This window comes from Lontra canadensis, unplaced genomic scaffold (genome assembly GCF_010015895.1).
Source record: "Lontra canadensis isolate GAN:19392208 unplaced genomic scaffold, GSC_riverotter_1.0 scaffold64, whole genome shotgun sequence".
NCBI classification, from domain to species: domain Eukaryota; kingdom Metazoa; phylum Chordata; class Mammalia; order Carnivora; family Mustelidae; genus Lontra; species Lontra canadensis.
The window spans coordinates 10,507,892-10,528,824 of NW_022631058.1; the positions used below are offsets into that span (position 1 = coordinate 10,507,892).

The window sequence follows — 20,933 nt, forward strand, 5'->3', positions numbered from 1 at the left end:
CACAATTGATAAAGCCAGGTTTCTACCACTTCAAAAAAAAAAAAAATTCCTCAGAGCTATAATTTTCTCAGCCCAGTCTAGAGTTGTCACAAAAGAAGTTAAGTCAAATCATGGCTGCCTCTGCCCAACACCAACCAAGGGAGAAGCTGGCAATGGCCCAGTGAGTTCGGGGAGTGGGCGAAGATAGTCCTAACCAAAGGTCCCACTCTGGCCTCATCAAATAATGACTAACTGCTAGCCACAGCACTGACTATGAAAGGAACAAACCAGAAGGGATAGAAATCTCAGCCTTCCATGGTGCATCAGCGCAAACTGAAGAACTGCCAACTTGACTAATAATGGATACCCAACTGCCAAGTTTCTAGGAGACGCAACTTAAACATTCACATTTGAAAAATTTCACTTCAGTAATTTGGCTAATGAATTAAACTGACCACTTTAGCCTAGGAGAACAACAAAGAGATAAAGGAGAATGTCCAAAAAAGCAAGAAAAAGTGCACAGTGATGAGGTCATGTAGACTCCAGAAAACTTGCTTCAGTCAGGCAGAACAGCTTCAGCAGCCATGCTTCCCGTGGCAAAGCCATGTCCCCAGAAATCCGCTCAGCAGAAATCGGCATGTTGATGCAGGCAAGAGGAAGGACATTAGTAATCTTGAAAACTACAAGCCTGCTGGACTCTGCACATGGATTTTTTTTTTTTTTAAATGTAGGCTCTACACCAAGCATGGAGCCCCATGGGGACTTGAACTCATGACCTTGAGATCCAGACCTGAACTGAGATCAAGAGTTGGATGTCGAACCGACTGAGGCACCCTGGTGCCCCTCTGCACATGGATTTGAAGCAGCCTCATAAAGCCTATTCCCATACAGTGAGGACCTGGTGAAGCTGCTAGGAGAAAGCCAGAGACCTAAAAATGGCACCACAGGGACACTCACAAAAGCACCTCCATATCCATTAAATCAATTTCTCTTCTATAAGGAAAGAAAGAATTATTAGATTGCTGGCTCGCTGACGTTGCCCATCTATCCATCCACTTACTCCCATTCATTCACCTACCCAAGTAACCCATCCATCCATCTATCCCTCCATCCATCTATCCATCTGTCCACTCATTCTTCATCCATCTATCTACCCTAGGCACTCATCCATCCACTTATTCACCATCCAACCATCTGCCCACCCATCTATTCATCTATCCACCTGCCCAAGTCACCCATCCATCCATCCATCTACTCATTCACCTATCCATCCATCCATCCACTCATCCACCTATCCATCCACTCAACCATCCACCCAACCATCTATCCATCTACCTACCACTAATCCAAGCATCCACCCTAGTCATGCATTCATCTACCCATCCATCCAACCAACACATTATGCAGTACGTACTGTGATGCCAGTACTTTCTCCAGCCACTGGGGAGGCTGAAGATGAAAGAATAATTCAAGTGCCCTTCCTTCAGGAGCTCCCCCCATCCCACAGATGGGGAGACCCAAAGTGATCATTACAGTGCAGTGGGAACACGCCCTGAGAGAGGTATGCCAGGCTGTTATTGAAAAGCATGGACTGGCCTCCCAGACCACCCAGCTAAAACTCAACATGCACTGAGGTCACACCAGTGCTTCCCTAGACTCTGGTTCCAACATCCTCTAGAACTGAACCAAGAATATAGAGAAGACTGGCCAATTTGATCCTGGCCCATAAGACACATACCTTGTAACAGTAATAACTACAGTTTATAAAGCATCTACTATTAACCATCCTGTCTAAGAGGATCCAGCTGAAGAGGTAAAGCCAGAAGCGAAATCCGGAGGCCTGGCCTCCCTACCACATCACTCTGCTGTCTTGTTCAGTCAGTTTTTGAGGTCCCTTTAGTCCTGATTCTAGTGGGCAAGACATCAGTGTATTATTAAGAAAAAATATATATAAACCTGATGAAAGCTATTACTCCGGAGTTACACACATAGGATGACCAACTTGTCCCAGTTTGCCTAGGACTGTCCTGGTTTTAGCATGGAAAGGCCCACATTCTGGGAAACTGCCCAGTTCCTGGCAAACCCGGATAGTTGGTCACTCCACACCCACAAAACATACCACATTAACTTAAACTCAAGCTCAGAGGGAGAGAGAAAAAAGAATGAGATTGGACACGCTGGGCCACTTTGTATGGCAAACGCGAATGACACCATGTCCCCTCTTCTTTGTGGAGCAACCTAGATTTCTGCACATGGTCAGGGGAGGGGGGTGAAGTTCCTGAAACATGCTTTCTACTCTTTGCCAGGCTTGTTTTTCTCTGGAGGATGTGAGAGCCCTTCAGATCAGCTGTACACCTTCAGAAAGCTTTGCAGACAGCAGTTTTTCTTCGTGACACTTCTGTACCAGGCAAATGAGCTGGTTCAGTTGCTGGGGCTGAGTGATGAGTCAGCGCACAGCTGGGGGTCTCAGGGTTAAGACATAGTCATGCATCTGGTATGTTTTCAAAAATCGCCTCTTTGGGTCCACTAGAGAGCAAATCTTTCTGAGTTCTGACTTCAGTGATAATTGAGTTAATTTTCACGTGCTGTAACTATAACCCCATCCCTTTCCCTTTTTAAAGCAGGCTTCATGCCCAATGTGGGGCTCCGAGATCAAGAGTCCCATGCTCCCCCAGAGTGAGCCAGCCAGGGGTCCCCACCTCATCCTTTCTGAGTCACACCGCTTTCTCTTTAAACAAAAAATAGTCAAACGATAGTAGACCTAATAGAATTGTGGGGAGAAGATTTACAATGCACAGCAAATAAGTACTTCTCCGCCAAGTGGTTTTTAAATACCTGCTTACATTTAAGAAATAATACAGATCATTCTTACTTACTTCAAATCATTCCGTTATAGACTTACGTTTACAGTGTACCAGAATAGTTCCAGTTAATGAATGTATTTGAAACAAAATAATTTTATTCCTTTGAAAAATATTATTTATTTCCCACAAATACTAATTTAGGTTAGCCTTCCTCAAGATGGTCATGTAGGTAAGCAGGATTTCATTACTCTTTATTCCCACGAACTAATATTTTTTTAAAAACCTCTATGAATTGAAACCTAAGTAAAAAAGGAACAGAAAGGAAATTCAGGCCAATGGAATGGCTGTTATGTAACATGAAGTTACGAATTCTGGCAGCTCAAGGCAGACCACCACCATGGCTGTTTTTAGAGAACTGGTAAGATGTGCTGATTTAAGAAAAGTGAAACAGATGTGATGACCACTTTCGTAGGCATCAATGTGTGGGTTTGACAAACTAGGACTAGAGGACATAAAACTCCAAATCATTTGAAATGGAAATGCTTCTACACTCCATGCTGGAGAACGTTAACAAAAGCTTAGCACAGAGACAGAAGGTCTGTTGGCAGATGTCAACTGGTACTTTGTGCCATTAGCCAGTCGGGGAAGGACTGGCAAAGTGAAGAAGCCATCAGCAAGCCTGCTAGGAAACAAAATGAAACAGAGACGAGAGTCTTCCAGTCACTGAAGCCAAGTGATGATGATTTCATGAGAAAAGGGAGGTGTGCATGGTGACAAACGTGCAGGCAATCCCCGTTCGAAGGAAAGAAATTGAATGAAGGTTATTAGGTATGGAGAGGGCCTCATGGAATTTTTAGGTAAGTAACTAAGTTTCTAATACAACTCCAAGAAGTCAGTGCGACTCAGATATATTCAAGGTGGCAGGATCAATACCCATTCAAGATTTGACATCATGGGGTTATACTTGCAGGCAATGATTTGTTGGGGTGATTTATTACACCTGCAGTAAGAAACAAAATTAGGGCGGCATGGTATAGTAGGGACAAGGAAAGCTTGAGTGGGAGTCAGGAGACCGTGATTCTATCCTGACCTCAATAGCTGTGTGCCTCTGGTAACTGTTTTTCCGTCCTGTGAGTCTCGGTCCCTTACCTGCAGAAGACGCACCACTTGTTCTGTCTGTGTTAACTGGCCCGAGGATCAGGCTTGAGAAGGGGTGGGAAAGAGCCCTCAGGCACTCTCTAATTATAAAGCCCTCTCCTAATTTCCCGAAGATCATAATGACGGAGACAATCACAAGGGTTATGGAGCACGGTGGGCGTGCAGGGTCCTGAGATTTGCTCGCCTGCCACTAACCAGTATTTTAGAAAGATTACCCAGTGTTTTAGAAACTAATAATATAGCATTTCAGAAACTGTCCTAAAATCTGGCTTTTTTCATTCTGTCATATAAAAATCTGCAGCATGACATGTAAAACAAAAGCTAGCAAAGAACGATCTCTCTTCTAGGCGAGGACAGTTGCCTTTAAGAAAAGGAATCAGCTCCCTAGACATCCAGAGTACCCATCTTCTTAGAGCTGAAATCATTTGATTAGGAATGAACAACACGTGCCCAAATGTAGGTAAACAGAGCAAGAGTGCGGATTACACGGCAACAAGTCAGGCAACAAGTTTTGATACTGTATGTTCAGTGCACAAGATGAAAGACTCCTGGGGGGAAAACACTGTTTACATAATCTTTATAAATATCTCTTCTTTTTATACTTATCATACTTTGGTGTCATTATGAACAGCCGAGTGAAAAGATGAACTCCCACTCACCTCTGAAATGCAAGAAGCGCCTTTCTCTGTAGGACCTCCTGCATCCCTCGCAAAGAAGCTAAGAAAAGGGTTCAATTAGTCAGTGGCATGGAAGATCAGGGAGTTTTTGACAAACACGAAGCTCATCATAAAACCTATACATTCAAGTGGAACAAAAGCAACATGTTTGTGGCTCCTGCGTGCCTGCAGAGGTGCAGGCACCGGGCAATGAAGCCCAGGCCGACCCCAGACACGCGCACTAGATGGGCACCACTGTGGAGCCATGCCCAGGGGAGAGTGTGAGTTGGCGGGTGACCTTGATGCCTGAGGCATGGGGCGCTGTTGTCAGAAGGCCAGCTGGGAACTCCAGAGGGCGCAGGCGTGTGGCTTCTGGGTAAGGGCTGCCTCTACGGGGTGGTACGGAAGATTCCAGCACCAACGGTGTTGACTAGAGATGGCCTTCAGAGGTCCTTCTGGCACTGAGAAGCTAGGACACTGAGCCAAGGGAACTAGCCTGATGCTATAAAAGGCCCGTTTAAGTCACACTGGACAATGGCCAGGACCTTTAATACCTTGATGTAAACACAAGGGAGAGACCAGGCAAAGCCAACACTGACACTAGAAAATCAGCTGGAAAGTGTGAGGCCATCTTGCCTCGAGCCCACATGTTCCCTGTAGGGAGCATGTGAAAGATGGCGCGCTTCGAGTCTGTCCGGGGAAGGTACTTTTTACTGGGGCAAGAGCAGAAGTCCCGGAGGAACTGCTTGTGGGTGGAACTGAAGAGGCCCTCTTGAACCTCATCACGGGCCAGATCCCTTCCTGCCACCGCACTGGGAACGGAGGACGGCTGTCCCCAAGTGCCAGATGTGGCTATTACCACAGCGAACTCAATAACAGGGACGAAGCTAGACGGAAACTCAGGTGACCCTACTGAGCCACAAATGCCAGATGAGGATCAACTAGGCTGAGCCGCTCTCCCAAAGCTACAGGACGCGTGAGAGGTGGGTCCAAACTTGGAATCGATAGGGATAAACACAGGGCGTTACACTCCTGCTTCACTGAAAAGTCTACTACAGTTAAAGCAAGGTGCTGGCAGGTGTCTGCTAGCGTACCATGTATGCATGAAAAATTAGCCAAAATGCCATTATTGAGAATCAACTGATACGCGAAACCTCTTTAAGTTCTCGGATTATTTTAGGGCAGATGAAAGAAGGCTTTGGGGTAATCTGTAAAATTAACTATAGCAAAACCATAAAAAAAGAAAAAGAAAATGAATACTATAAAAATCAGGAGAGCATTTTCTCTTAGGAGTCCTGTGACTGGCAGAGGGCACAGGCAAAGTCCCCCAGGCGGCTGGCAGGCTTCCACCTCCTGAGCAGGGTGGAGATTACAAAGATATTTGCTGTATCCTAATTCACTAATTATACATGGGTTTTTGAAATTTTTTTGTATTCATATTATATTTAACAATGAAATGCTGAAGAAATATTAAGAGTTCAGGAAAATAATGAATCAATTTATACTTCCTGCAAACACATAATGGAAAACTTCATTAAGGATACAAAGCATAATTAAGATTTTTAAAAAATAGCCAGAGCTGCAAGGTCTATGTACATCCCAAATGCATGTCACCGCATGGGTGTTTGGTAAGTTGCCGCACAGCATGTGTAAACATCTGTGAATTTAAATGTACCCATAGAGAAGGGGCATCCTGAGCAATCAAGGGAAGCTGCCTGGAGGAGGCTGGCCCTAAACTCTTCCACATTCCAGTGCCTGAGATCCAGTATCTCCTCACGTAGGGACAGCCCCACCAAGTGCAGGAGTGGACGCAGGTGCAGGCTGGGTGGGGGGAACCATCTCTCAAAGGCCCCCTCACCTTCACTTCATGGCAGATGCCCTGCACCTCCAAGTTGGGCACTGTGCACCGCCAGCGCATGCACCTTGGCCCCTAGGACCTTCGTCTCTGCCCTCTGACTCTCCAGCCAGTTTGAGCAGAAAGGACAGCAGCCACAGGTTCCCACATGATGGCATGCCTGAGTGACCCAAAATACATGGCCTCCTGCGACAGTCCTCTCTGGGGACTGTGGGAACCCTGCAGTGCAGACTTAAGCTCCCAGATCCCGGGGGGGCGCGGGGGGGTGAACGTCTCTCACCGTCAGTGGCCTGCAGACTGTACGTGAGCCCCAGAGCTAAGTAGCCTTTGGCCTTGAACTCTGACGTTTTCTCTCCCGCATCTACGACAGTTTTGGCAAACTTCTCAGCCTCTTCCAACTGAAAAACCAGACAAGTTAAAAAACAACAACGACCTGCAGAATTTCTAACATGAGTTCCCATAAGCGTCTGCTGCCAAAAACAGATTTCTGATGAGTCACTGTGAAAATCACTCCCAAATCTTCCGACTCCACTGCGGCGATCCCGTTTTCTTTATTTGAGTCTCTCCGACAGTCCTCAGGGTTCCCACCTTGCCTTTTTTCTTTAACGTTTTCCTTACTGCTTTTTTACCTTCTTTTCCAAAGTCATTTTCAATCTTGGTGGGGTGGGGGGGTTCCTATCTTTTTCATCTCTATTTTTTTACTAATTGATTTTGTGTTAGGTATTCAGTGAATTTTATATATATTTAAAATAAAGTCCTTGAAAATTTTGTGTCTGGGTCCTTCCTTTTTTTTTTTTTTAAACGACAAAAAGAATACATTTAGGCTTGGATTCTCTTTCCTACAAGCTGTTAACATGTTCCGAACTCCTGTCTATTTATTTTACAATGCACATCACATGGACCTCGTGCCAGCAGATTCCAATGAGAAAATGTGCACCTGTAAACTACAGCCACAATAAGACTTTCGGCATAATTCATTAGAAGCCAAAATAATAAGATTCATTCCTTCAAAATATGGCCAACATTAAGGTTCCCTGAAGCTGGGTTAGAGTATCCGGGAGTTCATTATATACTCTTTACTTTGGTAGAGTTTGGAAATTTTAATAATAAAAATGTAAAATAGATAAACAGAAAAAATCTGTTAGGTTCATCTTTAAAAAAAAAAAAGAGTCTGTTTATTTTTGGTCTTAGAGAGATCTATGTGACAGTCATGAATAATGCCATAGCTGGAAGGGGCGCGACAAAGTTCATGGCTGGAAACTGGCATTTTCAAAGCTGTAGGGGTCTGGCTCGCTCCCCGGCCTGCGGCTGGAGCCTGCCTGCATTGTTCCCTCGCCAGTGGCACCAAATGTTCGAATCCTGCACGGACCACACGACACCTTCACAGCTGTGAGAGTCAGGTGAGAACCTGCTCTTTCAAAATGTCTTTTTCCTTCTACATTTCTCCCAGTCCAACTGAGCAGAAGTAGAACACTTTCTCACAAGGCTTACTTTTGTCTTGCTGGGTGAGGAAAAGTGAAAAAAAACAGGCAGCAAGGACCGTAATGGTGAAGACCCTTAGCAAGGCACTGCGGTCTTTTGAGCAAATTCTTCTTGTAATTAATCTTTTTTTTTTCTTGTAATTAATATTGATGTGAAGTTAAAGATAAGAAATTAAAACTGGATCGCATGTGGTAATTATGTGTACCACCACCTCAGCGGTTAGTGGAGGCTTTTCTATTTTCTTCTTCAATGGTGAATTTTTGAGGTACTGGAACTGTTACAAACCAGACTAGCCCCCAGTTCTTATCTGAACAAGACTATCTGAAGAGGAGAGCCTACACGAAGGAAGAGGAATGAGCATGGTTGGCTTACACAGGAGCTGAAGGAGCGGGTGACTGCTTTATAGAAGAACTCAGCCTTGCTAAGAGTGAATCATTTGGTGACATAAACCTTTTCAGTCCCGCACCCCCTGTGTCTACAGCAAGACTTACGTGAGTATGAATTCCAATTCTACTTTATCAATTCAACTTTTGAAGCACATTCTCATGGGGATCCCAGGAACATGATTCCCGTCAGTCCTAGGGTGGGTTGGGGAGGCCTGAGGGGGTCTGGGGGCCGTGCCTCTGAACAGCCTTGTTTTATTTAAAAATTTTTTTTTAAAGATTTTTATTTATTTATTTATTTGACAGACAGATCACAAGTAGGCAGAGAGGCAGGCAGAGAGAGAGAGGAGGAAGCAGGCTCCTTGCTGAGCAGAGAGCCCGATGCGGGGCTCGATCCCAGGACCCTGAGATCACGACCTGAGCCGAAGGCAGAGGCTTTAACCCACTGAGCCACCCAGGCGCCCCAGCCTTGTTTTTATGTAGCTGAATGACTGCTATTTTCTCCCAGTGCCTTGAGGTGGGAAAGGCTGGCAGTCCTGCCTGTGAGCGCAGGACCCTAGCCCTACTCACCCAGTGAAGGGAGCCCATGCACAACTTCGCGGCGAGGAGCGGGATGGTGGCGTCGTCGGGCTTCAAACGGATACACTCTTTCAGTACCTTCACGGCCCGTGCAGACTTGGCAAAAGGAGATTATTTCGGTGAAATTCAGAAGTTTTGGATGGAACCAAACACTAAGGCCTTCCCTGAGGGGTTCTGGTTAGGAAACCTGTTAATGAGGCTTTTCAACCTTGAGCCCAAGCTGAGGATGGCGACAACCAGGGCGTGGGGCTCTTGAGGGACTGGGGAGTGAACTGTGGTTAGAACAAGCAGAGGTGCTTCCCTGGAATCACCCTCATTTTCTTCCTTACTTGTGCAGCCATTGTAAAAATAAGAAGAAAAAAAAAAAAGACAGGGAAGGCTTAAGTTACTATGAAACATAGACTATAAATTTTAGAGCACTCTGTACTAAATTTCTGCCTCCACTTGGCCCAAATAATCTCCTACCTCAGACTTAATAAGTCACTAAATGGTCCGAATTAACAAGAAGTACAATGGCTCCTCCCTTAATTGAGTGTGTACTACGTGGGGGACCCTGTTCCTCGCATGTTATGGGTATTACCTCATTTACCTAGAATGGTTCTATGAGGGAGGTGCTGGGATGTCTCCGCTTTGTCGAGAGGACCTGGAGGCCAGTGACCTGGCCTAGGTCAAGGCCAAAACTCCAGCAGCTGGACTCCAGAGCGTGGGCTTCCAACCAGTATCATACGCTACCTGATGTGATATGTTGCTAATGATCACTAATGGCCTCCTCCTCCGGGAATACATTTATGCTCTCAAATAAATGAAAGGGTCTGTGTGAAGAACCAGCCTGGGTTTAAGCCTGTCTTCATATGACAAAGTTACCAGGGCCAGAAAAAGGCAAATATGTCTGACTTTTTTCTTCTCTATGGCATGTCCATGCTGGCTCCCAAATCACTAAATTTGATCACTCTTTTGTAAATGACCACAGGACAGCTTCCGATAGCTAGTTTAGACTTCTCCAAGGCCTCATATCACCCCTTGGAATTCCGGGACGTGAACACGGACAGGGAGGATGGCGCTTCCCAGGGGGCGACTCACTTTTCCCGCAGCCATGAGAGACAGAGCAAACTGGTACCAGAGCTGGAACTCCTCGAAGGCAAACTTCATGGCTCTTTCCAAGCACTGGTGGGAGAGAAGAACAGAGGCAGACATCTGAGAACCGCCAGGGTCACAAGTGGACGAGTATGGGTTTGCGTCTCTGCGCATTAAGTCTTACAAAACCTAAGCATTCCCTTGGAAGCTTAAAACAGAATCTTCCAGGACCATCCACAGTTGACTAGAACATAATCCTGGGTCTCATGTGGTTTCTCATCCAGGACAAAGGAGGCAGGGGCACAAACAACTCCAAAACACAAGGCCTAGAGGGACAAGTGCCCCAAGCATGGGAAAGTAATCACAGGATTCAGAAACGGCATCCTGGAAAAATGCTCCTTGAGCTGGGCCTTGATTAATGAGAAAGAAAAAAAACCGCAGCTATGATTTAGAAGGGGGGGTTATGAACAGACACGTGGAGGTGACGGGGTACACTCTGACTTGAGGACGGCAGGTGGTCAGAGTCGTGAACTAGGTCATGAACCTAGCTTAGGGCACATGGGCAGGAATGGGTGGAATCAGGCTGCAAGGGGTGTGTGATCTGGGCCCACGTCACTGAGTCTGACATGGCAGCTCCGTTTCAAGAATATCCCATCTCCCTCCTCCATCCCAGCTTTGGTTCTCTTTCCTCTGTGTTCCTCAAGCTTTTAACTGTACATTAATGTCACTGTCCTCACTCTTCCTGCCCCAGTCCAGTCATATCCCACTATGAGGAACGGTCAAGGGAAGAAATCCTGACTTCTCTGTCCCCTCCATGCTGGGGGTGGGGGGCGGTAATCTACAAACACACTCCCTGTCAGTGAGGAGCTTCTGGCTTCAGCACAGAGTGATGATGATCACATCAGAGCTTAGGAAGTTCATTGCGGGGCCAGGGGAGGGCTGTGCTATCAGAATGGAGACAGATCAGGAATAAGGTGCATAGAATGGTCCAGGGACCCAAGAACCAAGAAATGTATCTGAGTTAGAAGCAGCAAAGACAGGCCACCCAAGGAAGTGGTAGCTGGTGAGGTGTAGGGACAGAAGGAGGCCTCCAAAGTCTCTGGGACCAAACTCCTGGCAGAAAAGACCCTTGTGTATGCACGTGTGTGTATGTGTGTGTTTATGAGAAAGAGAATTTTTTTTTAAAGATTTTATTTATTTATTTGAGAGAGAGAGAATGAGACAGAGAGAGCATGAGAGGAGAGAGGTCAGCGGGAGAAGTAGACTTCCTGGTGAGCAGGGAGCCTGATGTGGGACTCGATCCAGGGACTCCAAGATCATGATCTGAGCTGAAAGCAGTCACTTAACCAACTGAGCCACCCAGGCACCCGAAAGAGAAAATTTTTAGAATAAAAGGAGAATGCGGAAGAAAGGATTTTTTTTTTAAAGATTTTATTTATTTATTTATTTGAAACAGAGAGAGAGAGATCACAAGTATGTAGAGAGGCAGGCATAGAGAGAGAGAGGAGAAAGCAGGCTCCCTGCTGAGCAGAGAGCCCGATGCGGGCCTCGATCCCAGGATCCTGAGATCATGACCTGAGCTGAAGGCAGAGGCTTAACCCACTGAGCCACCCAGGTGCCCGAATGGATTTTTTTAATTAATGAGCTTGGTAAGGAACATGGTAGGCTTGAGGTGTCAAGTGGGTGACTTACTAGAGATAATTAGAGACAATCTGGGGACTTCAGAGAAGATCTAACAAAAGACATACCTTTAGCTGAGAGAAAGTAAAGGCATAAATAAATGGAAACACATCAGTACTACTCAAAGAGGTCTATGTATTCAATACAATCAATCCCTATCAAAATCCCAATGGCATATATATATATTTTTTTTTACAGAAATAGAAAAACCTGTCCTAAAGTTCACAGAATCTCAAGGAACTCCAAATGGCCAAAATAATCTTCAAAAAGAACAGAGCTGGAGGACTCAGACTTCCTCATTCCAGAGCTTACTACAAAGCTACAACAATCAAAACAGCATGGTATTGGCATAAAGACAGACCCCAAAGAATGCAAAGCAGGGGCCCAAACAGGGATCTGCGTATCGGTATTCGTAGCTGCATTATTCATAGCAGCTAACACATGGAAGGGACCTAGGTGTCCATCAAAGGATAAACAGATACACAAATTGTGATGTTAACACACAATAGAATATTATCTAGCCTTAAATCGACTTATTTATTTTTTTAAAGATTGATTCATTTATTTTAGAGAGAAAGAGAACACACGCGAGTGGGGCAAGGGGAGACAAGGACATTCCCCACTGAGCAGTGGGCATGATGCAAGGCTGAATCCCAGGACCCCAAGATCATGACCTAAGCCAAAACCAAGAGTCAGACGTTTGACCAGCTGAGCCACCCAGGCGCCCCTATCTAACCTTAAATTGAAAAGGAAGGAAATTCTGACATAGGCTACAACATGGACAGACCTTGAGTAGGTGAGGCTCAGTGAAGTAAGTCAGTCACAAAAAGACAAATGTTGTGTGATTCCACTTGTATGAGTTACTTAGAGCAGTCAAAATCAAGAGACAGACAGCAGGATTTGGTGGGGGGAGGCGGTGCTGGGGCGGGGGAGTAAGCATTTCATGGGGACAGAGTTCCAGCTTTACAAGATGGAAAGCGTTCTGGGGATGGACGGTGCTGAGGACTGCACCACACTGAGGGGGTCTTCAAGGTCATTGAACTGCACACTTGAAAACGGTGAAGGTGGTGAGATATGTATTTTACCACAAGAAAAATAACTGGGGAAAAAGTACATTCGAGAAAACAGCTGACACCCTTGGAAGACGTTGGAGGACATGAGAGGAGTGCTCGCAGGGAGGGCAGCTGAGGCGGGACCTCAGGAAGCATCTCAACTTCAGGGCCAGGAAAGGAGACGCAGGTGGGGTTTCAGGGTGGAGATGACGAGAGGGTCAGGGCGCTGGAGGCCCAGAGGCCCCGGACCAGGCAGTGGGTGGCCCAGCTCTGGGAGCCCAGTTCTGGGGTGCGCTGGAGGGCGCCCCCTGAGGAGCAGAGGAAAGAAGGGTGAGTGGTGAAGCACAAGCCTGTGGAAGGAAGATCAGAGACTTACCATGGAGGCAACCTGAGATGAAGGAGCAGAAAAGGCCCCCGGTGGAAGGCCTTCTCTTCAGAAGGCTCTAGAAGATGAAGAGAAGAGTCCTGTCCTAGATATCCAACCCAGCCACTGTCTTCCCAGCAAAGATGGGATGAAGTGGGGGTAGGAGCAGAGAAACGGAATAGAGCTGGGGTTTTCAGAAAAGCTTTAAACAACAACTCCCTCAGGGGACAGAATGCAGACATCAGGGTCACCTTGGGGACTGGGGTGTTGGGCACTGGTGTCTGCAGCACGGGGCTGCCAGTTCTCCCCATGATGCTCTGTGGCCGGCCCCGGGCAAGGAGTGAAAATGGAAGTCTCAGGATTGATGGACAGACACACAGGGAGGGGCAGGGGGCTGGGGGACATAGGGGCCACAGAGAGGGTGACAGACTGTAGGAAATGATGAAGGTGGATTGAGGAGGTAGGAGAGGATTTGGGATGGTATTTACCTAGAAGGTTCCAGCAATTTGTATGCTAGCTGGTTTACTGGGGAAACCTGCCCTAACAGAAATACATTAAAAAGTGAAGTAGTTAGCATTTAACATGTACCACCTATATGCCTAGTGATGGTACAGGACAGGCATCTATAGATCCCATGCAAGACGAACACTTAGAGCCTCATTTTGATCACACTGGCAATGTGCTTAGCCCAAATCTGTGGACATGTAACTTCACTGTGGGCGATGTGATGTCAGCAGAAGCCGCTGGGTGAGCCTTCAGCAGGGGTGTCTAAGAGGAGGACGGTCTCAGCTGGCACACACCTGCCCTCAGCCCTGGCCCTCCCATCCAGGACACACATTTGGTGCTGGAGGTGGGGACGCCAGTAATGGTGGGAGCATGAGGATGGAACCCACTCTGTAGAATGGCTAAACAGGAGAGAAAGCACTGGGTCCCTGAGGCCGTGATGTGCTGTGGCTGTGACCGCAGCCTCTAGCCAGACTTGCTGTCATGGGGGAGAAATTCACTCCTACTTGGTTAAGTCACTGAGAGTTGATTTTGTTAATTACATCTGGCTACACCTCTCATTAACACAGGCACCAAACAGCAGAGCTGGGATCTGAACTTGACCCCAGAGCCCTTTTAACAGCTCTACTATACTGATAAGAACCGGAAGCCCTTAAGAAGCCCTCACTGTGCCTTTAAGAAGCACCTTGGGAGAGAAAACTAAAGCTTCTTGTTGAAAAGATCAAGTAGGCAAGATGGGCAGAGGGGAGACCTGATCTAGGTGTGGGGTGGGATGGGATGGCAAGATGTGGGGGAGGACGGGTGCTACAGAGAGAGCCTCAAGTGATGAAAAGCCAACAGTACTTGGAAACTGAGTTGGGGGATGAGGGGTGGTGGGGGAGGAGATACCAGGAATCCGGATCATGTTACTGGAATCAGGCAAAGGAGCCAGTGCGTGGAGAAGGATGCAGAGGACATCAAAAATGAGGTTTGTCTTAACAGCTCTACATAATCAGCTCACTGCAATAGAACCACTAAGTACTTAAAATATATACACAGAAACATTTAAATGTTTAAATGCTTTTCTTCTTCCTATTGCTAGAAGGAATGACAAATATCAACTGTTTTCCCAATAAACAGAAGGAGCTCAGTCGCTGAAACAGCCTGTCCTGAATCAGAAAGCTAGATGTTACAAACGAGTGTGCACCCTTTTCTTTTGTGCCAAAGGCTAACATACTCATTACACAGTCACTGAAAAACACTGGAAGCCTAATTGGTATAGAGCTCTGTTCCACGTTCTATCAGCCACAGTACCAGAAAAACAGCAGCTCTCCTGAAGAGCAGATCCAGAGAATCTTGGGGATATGAGAGAACTTAAGAAACACCCAACTGAGGTCCCCAAAGGAAAGGACATTTGTCATTTTGGCTTCCTCTCACCTCAAAACTCTTCTGAACTTTTTGTACTGGGAGTCGGGGAGTGGTGGGGGGTATGCCCTAGATAGAAGGAAAGCAGCCTCTCCACCTGCCAGTAATGAAGCCTTGAAGGAAGGAAGCAGGAGGGTGTCACGTGACCCAAGCACAGCCAATCAGACGCTCCTGCCAGAGCTCTGCACAGGGAGCCAGGAGGGGCGGGGACTGGGATGTCATTCCCAGTGGCAAGGCCTGGGGGCCCGAAGAGCACCAGGGTGGGTGGAGGCCCTTGAGCATGTGTGTCCTCCCAAACTGGGCCAGGGACCTTGCCTTCTTAATTTCTGCCCACGCCCATTCTTCAGCCTTCTGTGGATCCTGTGAGCAGTACACATGGATGAATGCCTTTTCTGCTTGAGTGAGCGAGTCGGGTTCTGCTACCTACAGCCAAGGCCCTGAAGGTACCCCCAAGCCTATATTTCAGGCTCTTATAATCAGCTCCTGCCTCCTAGCCCCCAAGTAGTCGAACTGTTTTGTCATAGCTGTCTGAATGGACTAAGACAACAAGCCTTTGGATAACACTATGAAGCCAGGGACAGGAACTATCTTGCTTTTTTTTCTTTCTTATTTATTCATTTGAGAAAGAGTCAGAGAGACTGAGCAGGGGGAAGGGTCAGAGGGCGGGGGAGAAGCAGACTCCCCGCTGAGCCCCACACAGGGCTTAATCCCAGGATCAAGGGGTCCATCCCTGAGATCATGATCTGAGCTGAAGGCAAAGGCTCAACTGCCTGAGCCACCCAGGCGACCCACCAGGAGTCATTTTAATTGCTTTACAACAACAGCCTCATTGCTCGTCCTAACAACTCTACAAGGACAAGTAGGCACTGTTATGGTCCTCCATTTACAGATGGGGAAACTGAGCACAGACTATAGTCTGGGGTCCCCCGTATGACTATGTGGGGTCTCAGTGTATTGGTGGAAGGGCAGGACCTGAATCCGGGCAGTGTGGTTCCGCAGTTGGAGCTCTGAACCACAGCACTCTGCTGCCTCTGCGACTTTAATTACAGACATGCCACTCTCGCTGAACTTATCAGGCCCACTTGTGCTGTGTAAAGCAAAGTATAGCTAACTAAAAGTCCCCTAAAAATGCCACATGTTCCTTGAACTATTTTGAAGATTCGGTAATATTGTTTACTGCTAATGGGGCATAGCCTCTTTGGGATCCTTGAGGCTACAAAGCACTGAGGCCTTCCTAGGTTGCAGAATTTTTGAGAAACCTCAGACCCCATGAAACCCACCAGCACCACAGCCGATATCAAAGGCACCAAAGTTCTATCTGTCAGGCACTTCCCCTCTGCTGCCTCATCTTTCACCATTTGGACCTCTTCCCCATAACTAAAACAACCCATAGCCCACAGAAAGTCACCGGTGTGTCATAAACAGAGTCCAGAAATACAGGCCAGCGACTACAAATTAGCCCTTCACCCCCAATTCTGAGGTGTCTGAGCTACCGCATCACAGCTGACGGCCCTGTCCTCCCAGGGCTCTTGGCATCTTATATATAGTGATGACTTGCTGGCTCTGAGAAAGTGCCCAGAGAGCTCCAGGTGGTTCTGGAAGCCCAATGCCAAGCATACCACATGGATATAATAGCACGTCCTCCCCTGTGTTCCTGTAAACATCACGAGTACACAGTCCCTCAGTAGCTCAGGCCAACATACCTCAGAAACAAAAGGAAGCCCACTCCCCGTGAACACATCTGAGAATAAAAGGCACTTGGGTTGACCCTGGAGGCATTTGCTACCCACAGCCTCGCTTCCTGAGGTGGTGTGTTTGCTCACCCAGTTCTGACTACCCCTTTTAAACACCCTAATCATCTCTGTACACAACAAAAGAAAAATTTCCGGTTTTAATATAGTGGCGGAGATTGCAATCAGAATATATGCTGTAAAATGAAATAAAATAAAATAGAAACATTCACATTTCTGTAATGGCTCCAGTCTGAAAGAAGGACCAAGGAAGCAGACTTCTGAGAACACGTGGGTATAAGGTGGACTGGGGGCAGGTAAGGGGCTGCTTCTGTCCCCCAGCCCTGCATGGCTAGTGGCTGGGAAGGAGACAGCAGTGGCATGGGGCCAGGCGAGAGCAGTCACGTGGTGAAGGTGCTGGCCCTGGACCACGGCCCAGGCTTCATCCAAACCCTACTCACCAGCCATAGGCTGTTGCAGGGTAGAGTGAGGGAACACGTGTCAGATGCTTAGCAGAGTGTCTGCCCCAGAGCCAATGCTATAAACATATTATTGTTGATGCTGCTTTTATGAAAAAAAAGCAGCAGCAGATGCTGAGGGGCTCGGGGTTTGACCCGAGGGGGAATAAAGGGGGAAGAGAGGAGCCCTGGGAATGGTGCGGAGGTGCCGGTGGGTGACAAAGGACAGATGGAAAGGGAGATATGACAGCAAGATTCTGGCCCTTTCGTACTCGCAGTGTCCAGTGGAGAGGTGGCAGTGTGGCCTGGGCAGGGGGACATGGGGCAGGTGCCTGGGTCGGGTGCACCAGGCGGCAGGTGACATCCCCGAGCCACCTCCCTTGCAAGGAAGGAAGGGGGCTGTGGCAGTGGTGTTATTTCTACCAGGAAAGACAGGCCCATTCGCCATCATCACACTTCTGCCACCTCACTAAATCCCAGATAACGTTCATGTAATACCACAGATATTTGGTAGGACAATAATTAGACTCTAAATGGCATCCTGATCATTTGAGTGAGGTCGTCAAAATGCCACTTGTGAAAATGTTGCTTCCTTTTGGGAGCAAGAGCTCCTCCTTTGCAGTCTCTCATTTTGGCTTTTCCTAGACCAGCTACCTCTGAGGGGGATCCAGGAATGAGAAGCTCTTCTGGCACAAGGAAGGGATTTAGCAATTACCTTCCTAGTACCCAAATCCCAGTGACATGAACTGGGTGCGTGGCAGTGACAGCTGGACACTAACCACAAGCAAGGAAAAGCCAAAGCCTATTTTTGGAATTCGAGAGCGAGATTCAACAGCCAACACCCAGAGGGGAGGGGGCAGGAATAAAACAATCAGATACCCCTCAAATTTAGCCTGCAGCTTATGTCTAAAATCCACCTGTGTTAAAATAGAACAAATAACCCAGCGAACCATCTTCATTACTCACCTCAGTGGGCAGGCTGGCTGTGTCCTGAAAGTTCTAGTCACAGAGATCCTTCTGCAGCTGAGGAAAATTTTCTTTTGTACATCATATATCCTTAGTGAGTTAGTTGATAAATGTAATCCTTTGCAGTTGTGTGAAACTGTGGCTTTTTTTTTTTTTTTTAAACTTTAACACAGCACATAGGTAATACTTCATGTCTTCACTTGCAGCAGTGAAAAACTACCTAAGCAATTGGGACATTTTGGACTACTATCTTTTTTTTTTTTTTTAAAGATTTTATTTATTTATTTGACAGACAGAGATCATAAGTAGGCAGAGAGAGAGAGGAGGAAGCAGGTTCTTGTGCTGAGCAGAAAGCCTGATGCGGGGCTCGATCTCAGGACCCTGGGATCATGACCTGAGCCGAAGGCAGAGGCTTTAACCCACTGAGCCACCCAGGCGCCCCTTGGACTACTATCTTTAGGAGAGTATCTGGCCTCATTCTTCCTTTACAGATAGGGAAACTGAGACGCAGAGGGAAGACAGGATCTGCCCAGGGCCACTGAAATCAGAGCTCTGGTGCTCAGTTCCGAGCCCCTATTTCTACATTAATTATAAATAAAAGTACATACGACAGTGGAGTTTGAGAGATCTACTCCACAAGAGTCAGGGTCCAGAAAAAGCTTCTAAAAGTCATGCTTATGGGACTCTCGGCTAGAAAGAAAAGTCCCCCCTGCCCAGGTTTTCAGGAAACAGGTGATGCCCATCAAATCTTGCTTAATAAGATTTCTCTTCTGAAATGAGAAATAAAACAGAGCAAACCCCCCATCTGTGCCCCCATCCATTTATCTTCTTGCTTTACAACACCAATACTGCTCCAAGCAGAGGTTTCTCAAAGCTTTATTGCTTTGGCAAATGCTGAAATTAAAGGATACCACTGCCTCTGGCCATGGTGGGAGGAGTAGAGAGGGCTGTTTTTCAGAGGTCATGGACTTTATTATAGAATTTGAATGTTGGATGCCATCCTCTGGCACACTCTCTGCTCAACTCTATGAAGCAACTCGATCAAGTTTGCCTAGCAAGTGACGGGTCTCCAGGGTCCTTACTCAAACACTGTTCCATCTGCTGCTGTGCTGCTGTTGCTGCTGCTGGTTACTCTTGCAAAATCAATCACTAAATTCAAGAAACGGGTGTTTCGTTGGTCTACCGTCTCCTCCTCCACTGCCTCTCACCTCGGGTCTTCATCTGTTCTCAGTCCTCCTGCCCTGGCTGGGGGCCCTGGGTATCTGCCCTTCAACGATTCGGTAATAGTAGCCCAGGGGCGTGTCATACACAAAGCAAGTGCTCAGTGAATGCCTGAATGAAGGGATAAACCTGCCTCGGGTGAGGACCTGTTCTTCCGGATATCCTTTAAGGGGGCCAATCAAACAAGAGAGCACTTGGGAAGAAGACCCACAAAATGCTGAGAATCTGAGGTCAATGTGCGTGGCCCGAGAGCCATATCCGACCCACTGCTTGTTTTAATAGAGCCCAACAGCTAAGAGTCGTTTCATAGATGAACATTTGCCAGCAGTTTGATGAGAGGAAATACTAACTTTGAGTCCCGATTAAGTGAACTGTTGTCTTCCAAAACCATCCCATTCTTCTCATTAGTGGACCCGTATTATAGAAAGTTGTACTCACTACTGTATTTTGAATTTAATCAAGAGAAAATTCTGTGGAATTTTGTTTCCTCTCTTGCCATACCTACACAGTATCCTTGATTTTGCCTCTTGGTTGTCAAAGCCTAAAATATTTAGTGTCTGGCTCTCTTTATAGAAAAAGTTTGCCAACCCTGAAACTAAAGGAACGGGATACTCTGTGCTCAAGGGGAGAAGACAATAGAACAGTTGCTTTCAATCTGACGGGTTGTGACTGAGGCAGAAGTGGCCTTGCCCTATTGTTCCAAAGAGACAGACTAGATGGAGGGTTACAGGAGACAATCTTCAACTCCATTCTTTCTAACAGCCAGAGAGGAATGGAAGGTATGTATTACACACCCAGGGCTGTGCTGGCTATTTTACACCTATTGTCCCAGCATGCCTCCTAACTGTCTCTGAGGGGGAAGCCCAGAGTGGCGAACCCTTCCCATAATCATGAGCTAGGAAAGAGTAGTGCCAGGATTGGAACTCAGATGTGCTTTGACTCTAAGGCTGTCTTTTTTCCACTATTCAATGAAGGACCCTACTAAGGGTCAAGCATTATCTGCCAAGGTAATTACAGAGGGCCATTTCCTTGAGAAAGCAGACTACCAACACCACTGATAAGAACAGTTAATGCTCACTTTGCGTACACTCTCTCCTCAATCCTTACAATAACCCTCAGAGGCAGGTCCTATCATTATCTGAATTTTTCCCCTTGGGGGATAGGTTTAGAGAAGTAAAGGAATCTGCCCAAGTTCTTACCCAGCATATAAAGCAGCAGAAATGAGATTCAGATGAAGATCTGATATCAAAACATGAGATACTGTTAGGAGGGTAACACTATCCAAACGATCCAGAGAGTCAATACAATCTCTATGAAAATTCTAACAGTCTTCTCTGCAGGAATGGAAAAGCCAATCTTCAAATTCATGTGGACTTGGAAGGGGTCCTGAACAGGGGGAAACAATCTTGAAAAAGAACAAAGACGGAGGATTCACACTTCTTGATTTCAACTTGTAACAAAACTACAGTAATCAAAACCACATGGTACTGGCCTAAGGAGAAACAACAGACCAATGGAATAGAACTGAAATCCCAGAATCCAATCCACACATATACGGTCAATCAATTTTTGACCAGGGTGTCC

The 20,933-nt window shown here is 46.7% G+C and overlaps 1 protein-coding gene across 3 annotated transcripts in view; it reads right to left on the reverse strand.

Annotated features, from left to right (window-relative positions):
• Positions 1 to 20,933, reverse strand: part of TTC7B (tetratricopeptide repeat domain 7B) — a 246,743-nt gene that overhangs the window by 93,211 nt on the left and 132,599 nt on the right. For all 3 annotated transcript variants that reach the window (XM_032878627.1, XM_032878626.1, XM_032878628.1), the window contains exons 10-13: positions 9,977 to 10,060; positions 8,888 to 8,992; positions 6,733 to 6,850; positions 4,601 to 4,658 (exon numbers count right to left, since the gene is read on the reverse strand). In XM_032878627.1, the coding sequence (XP_032734518.1) occupies positions 4,601 to 4,658; positions 6,733 to 6,850; positions 8,888 to 8,992; positions 9,977 to 10,060 (365 nt within the window). The remainder of the gene's footprint in view (positions 1 to 4,600; positions 4,659 to 6,732; positions 6,851 to 8,887; positions 8,993 to 9,976; positions 10,061 to 20,933) is intronic.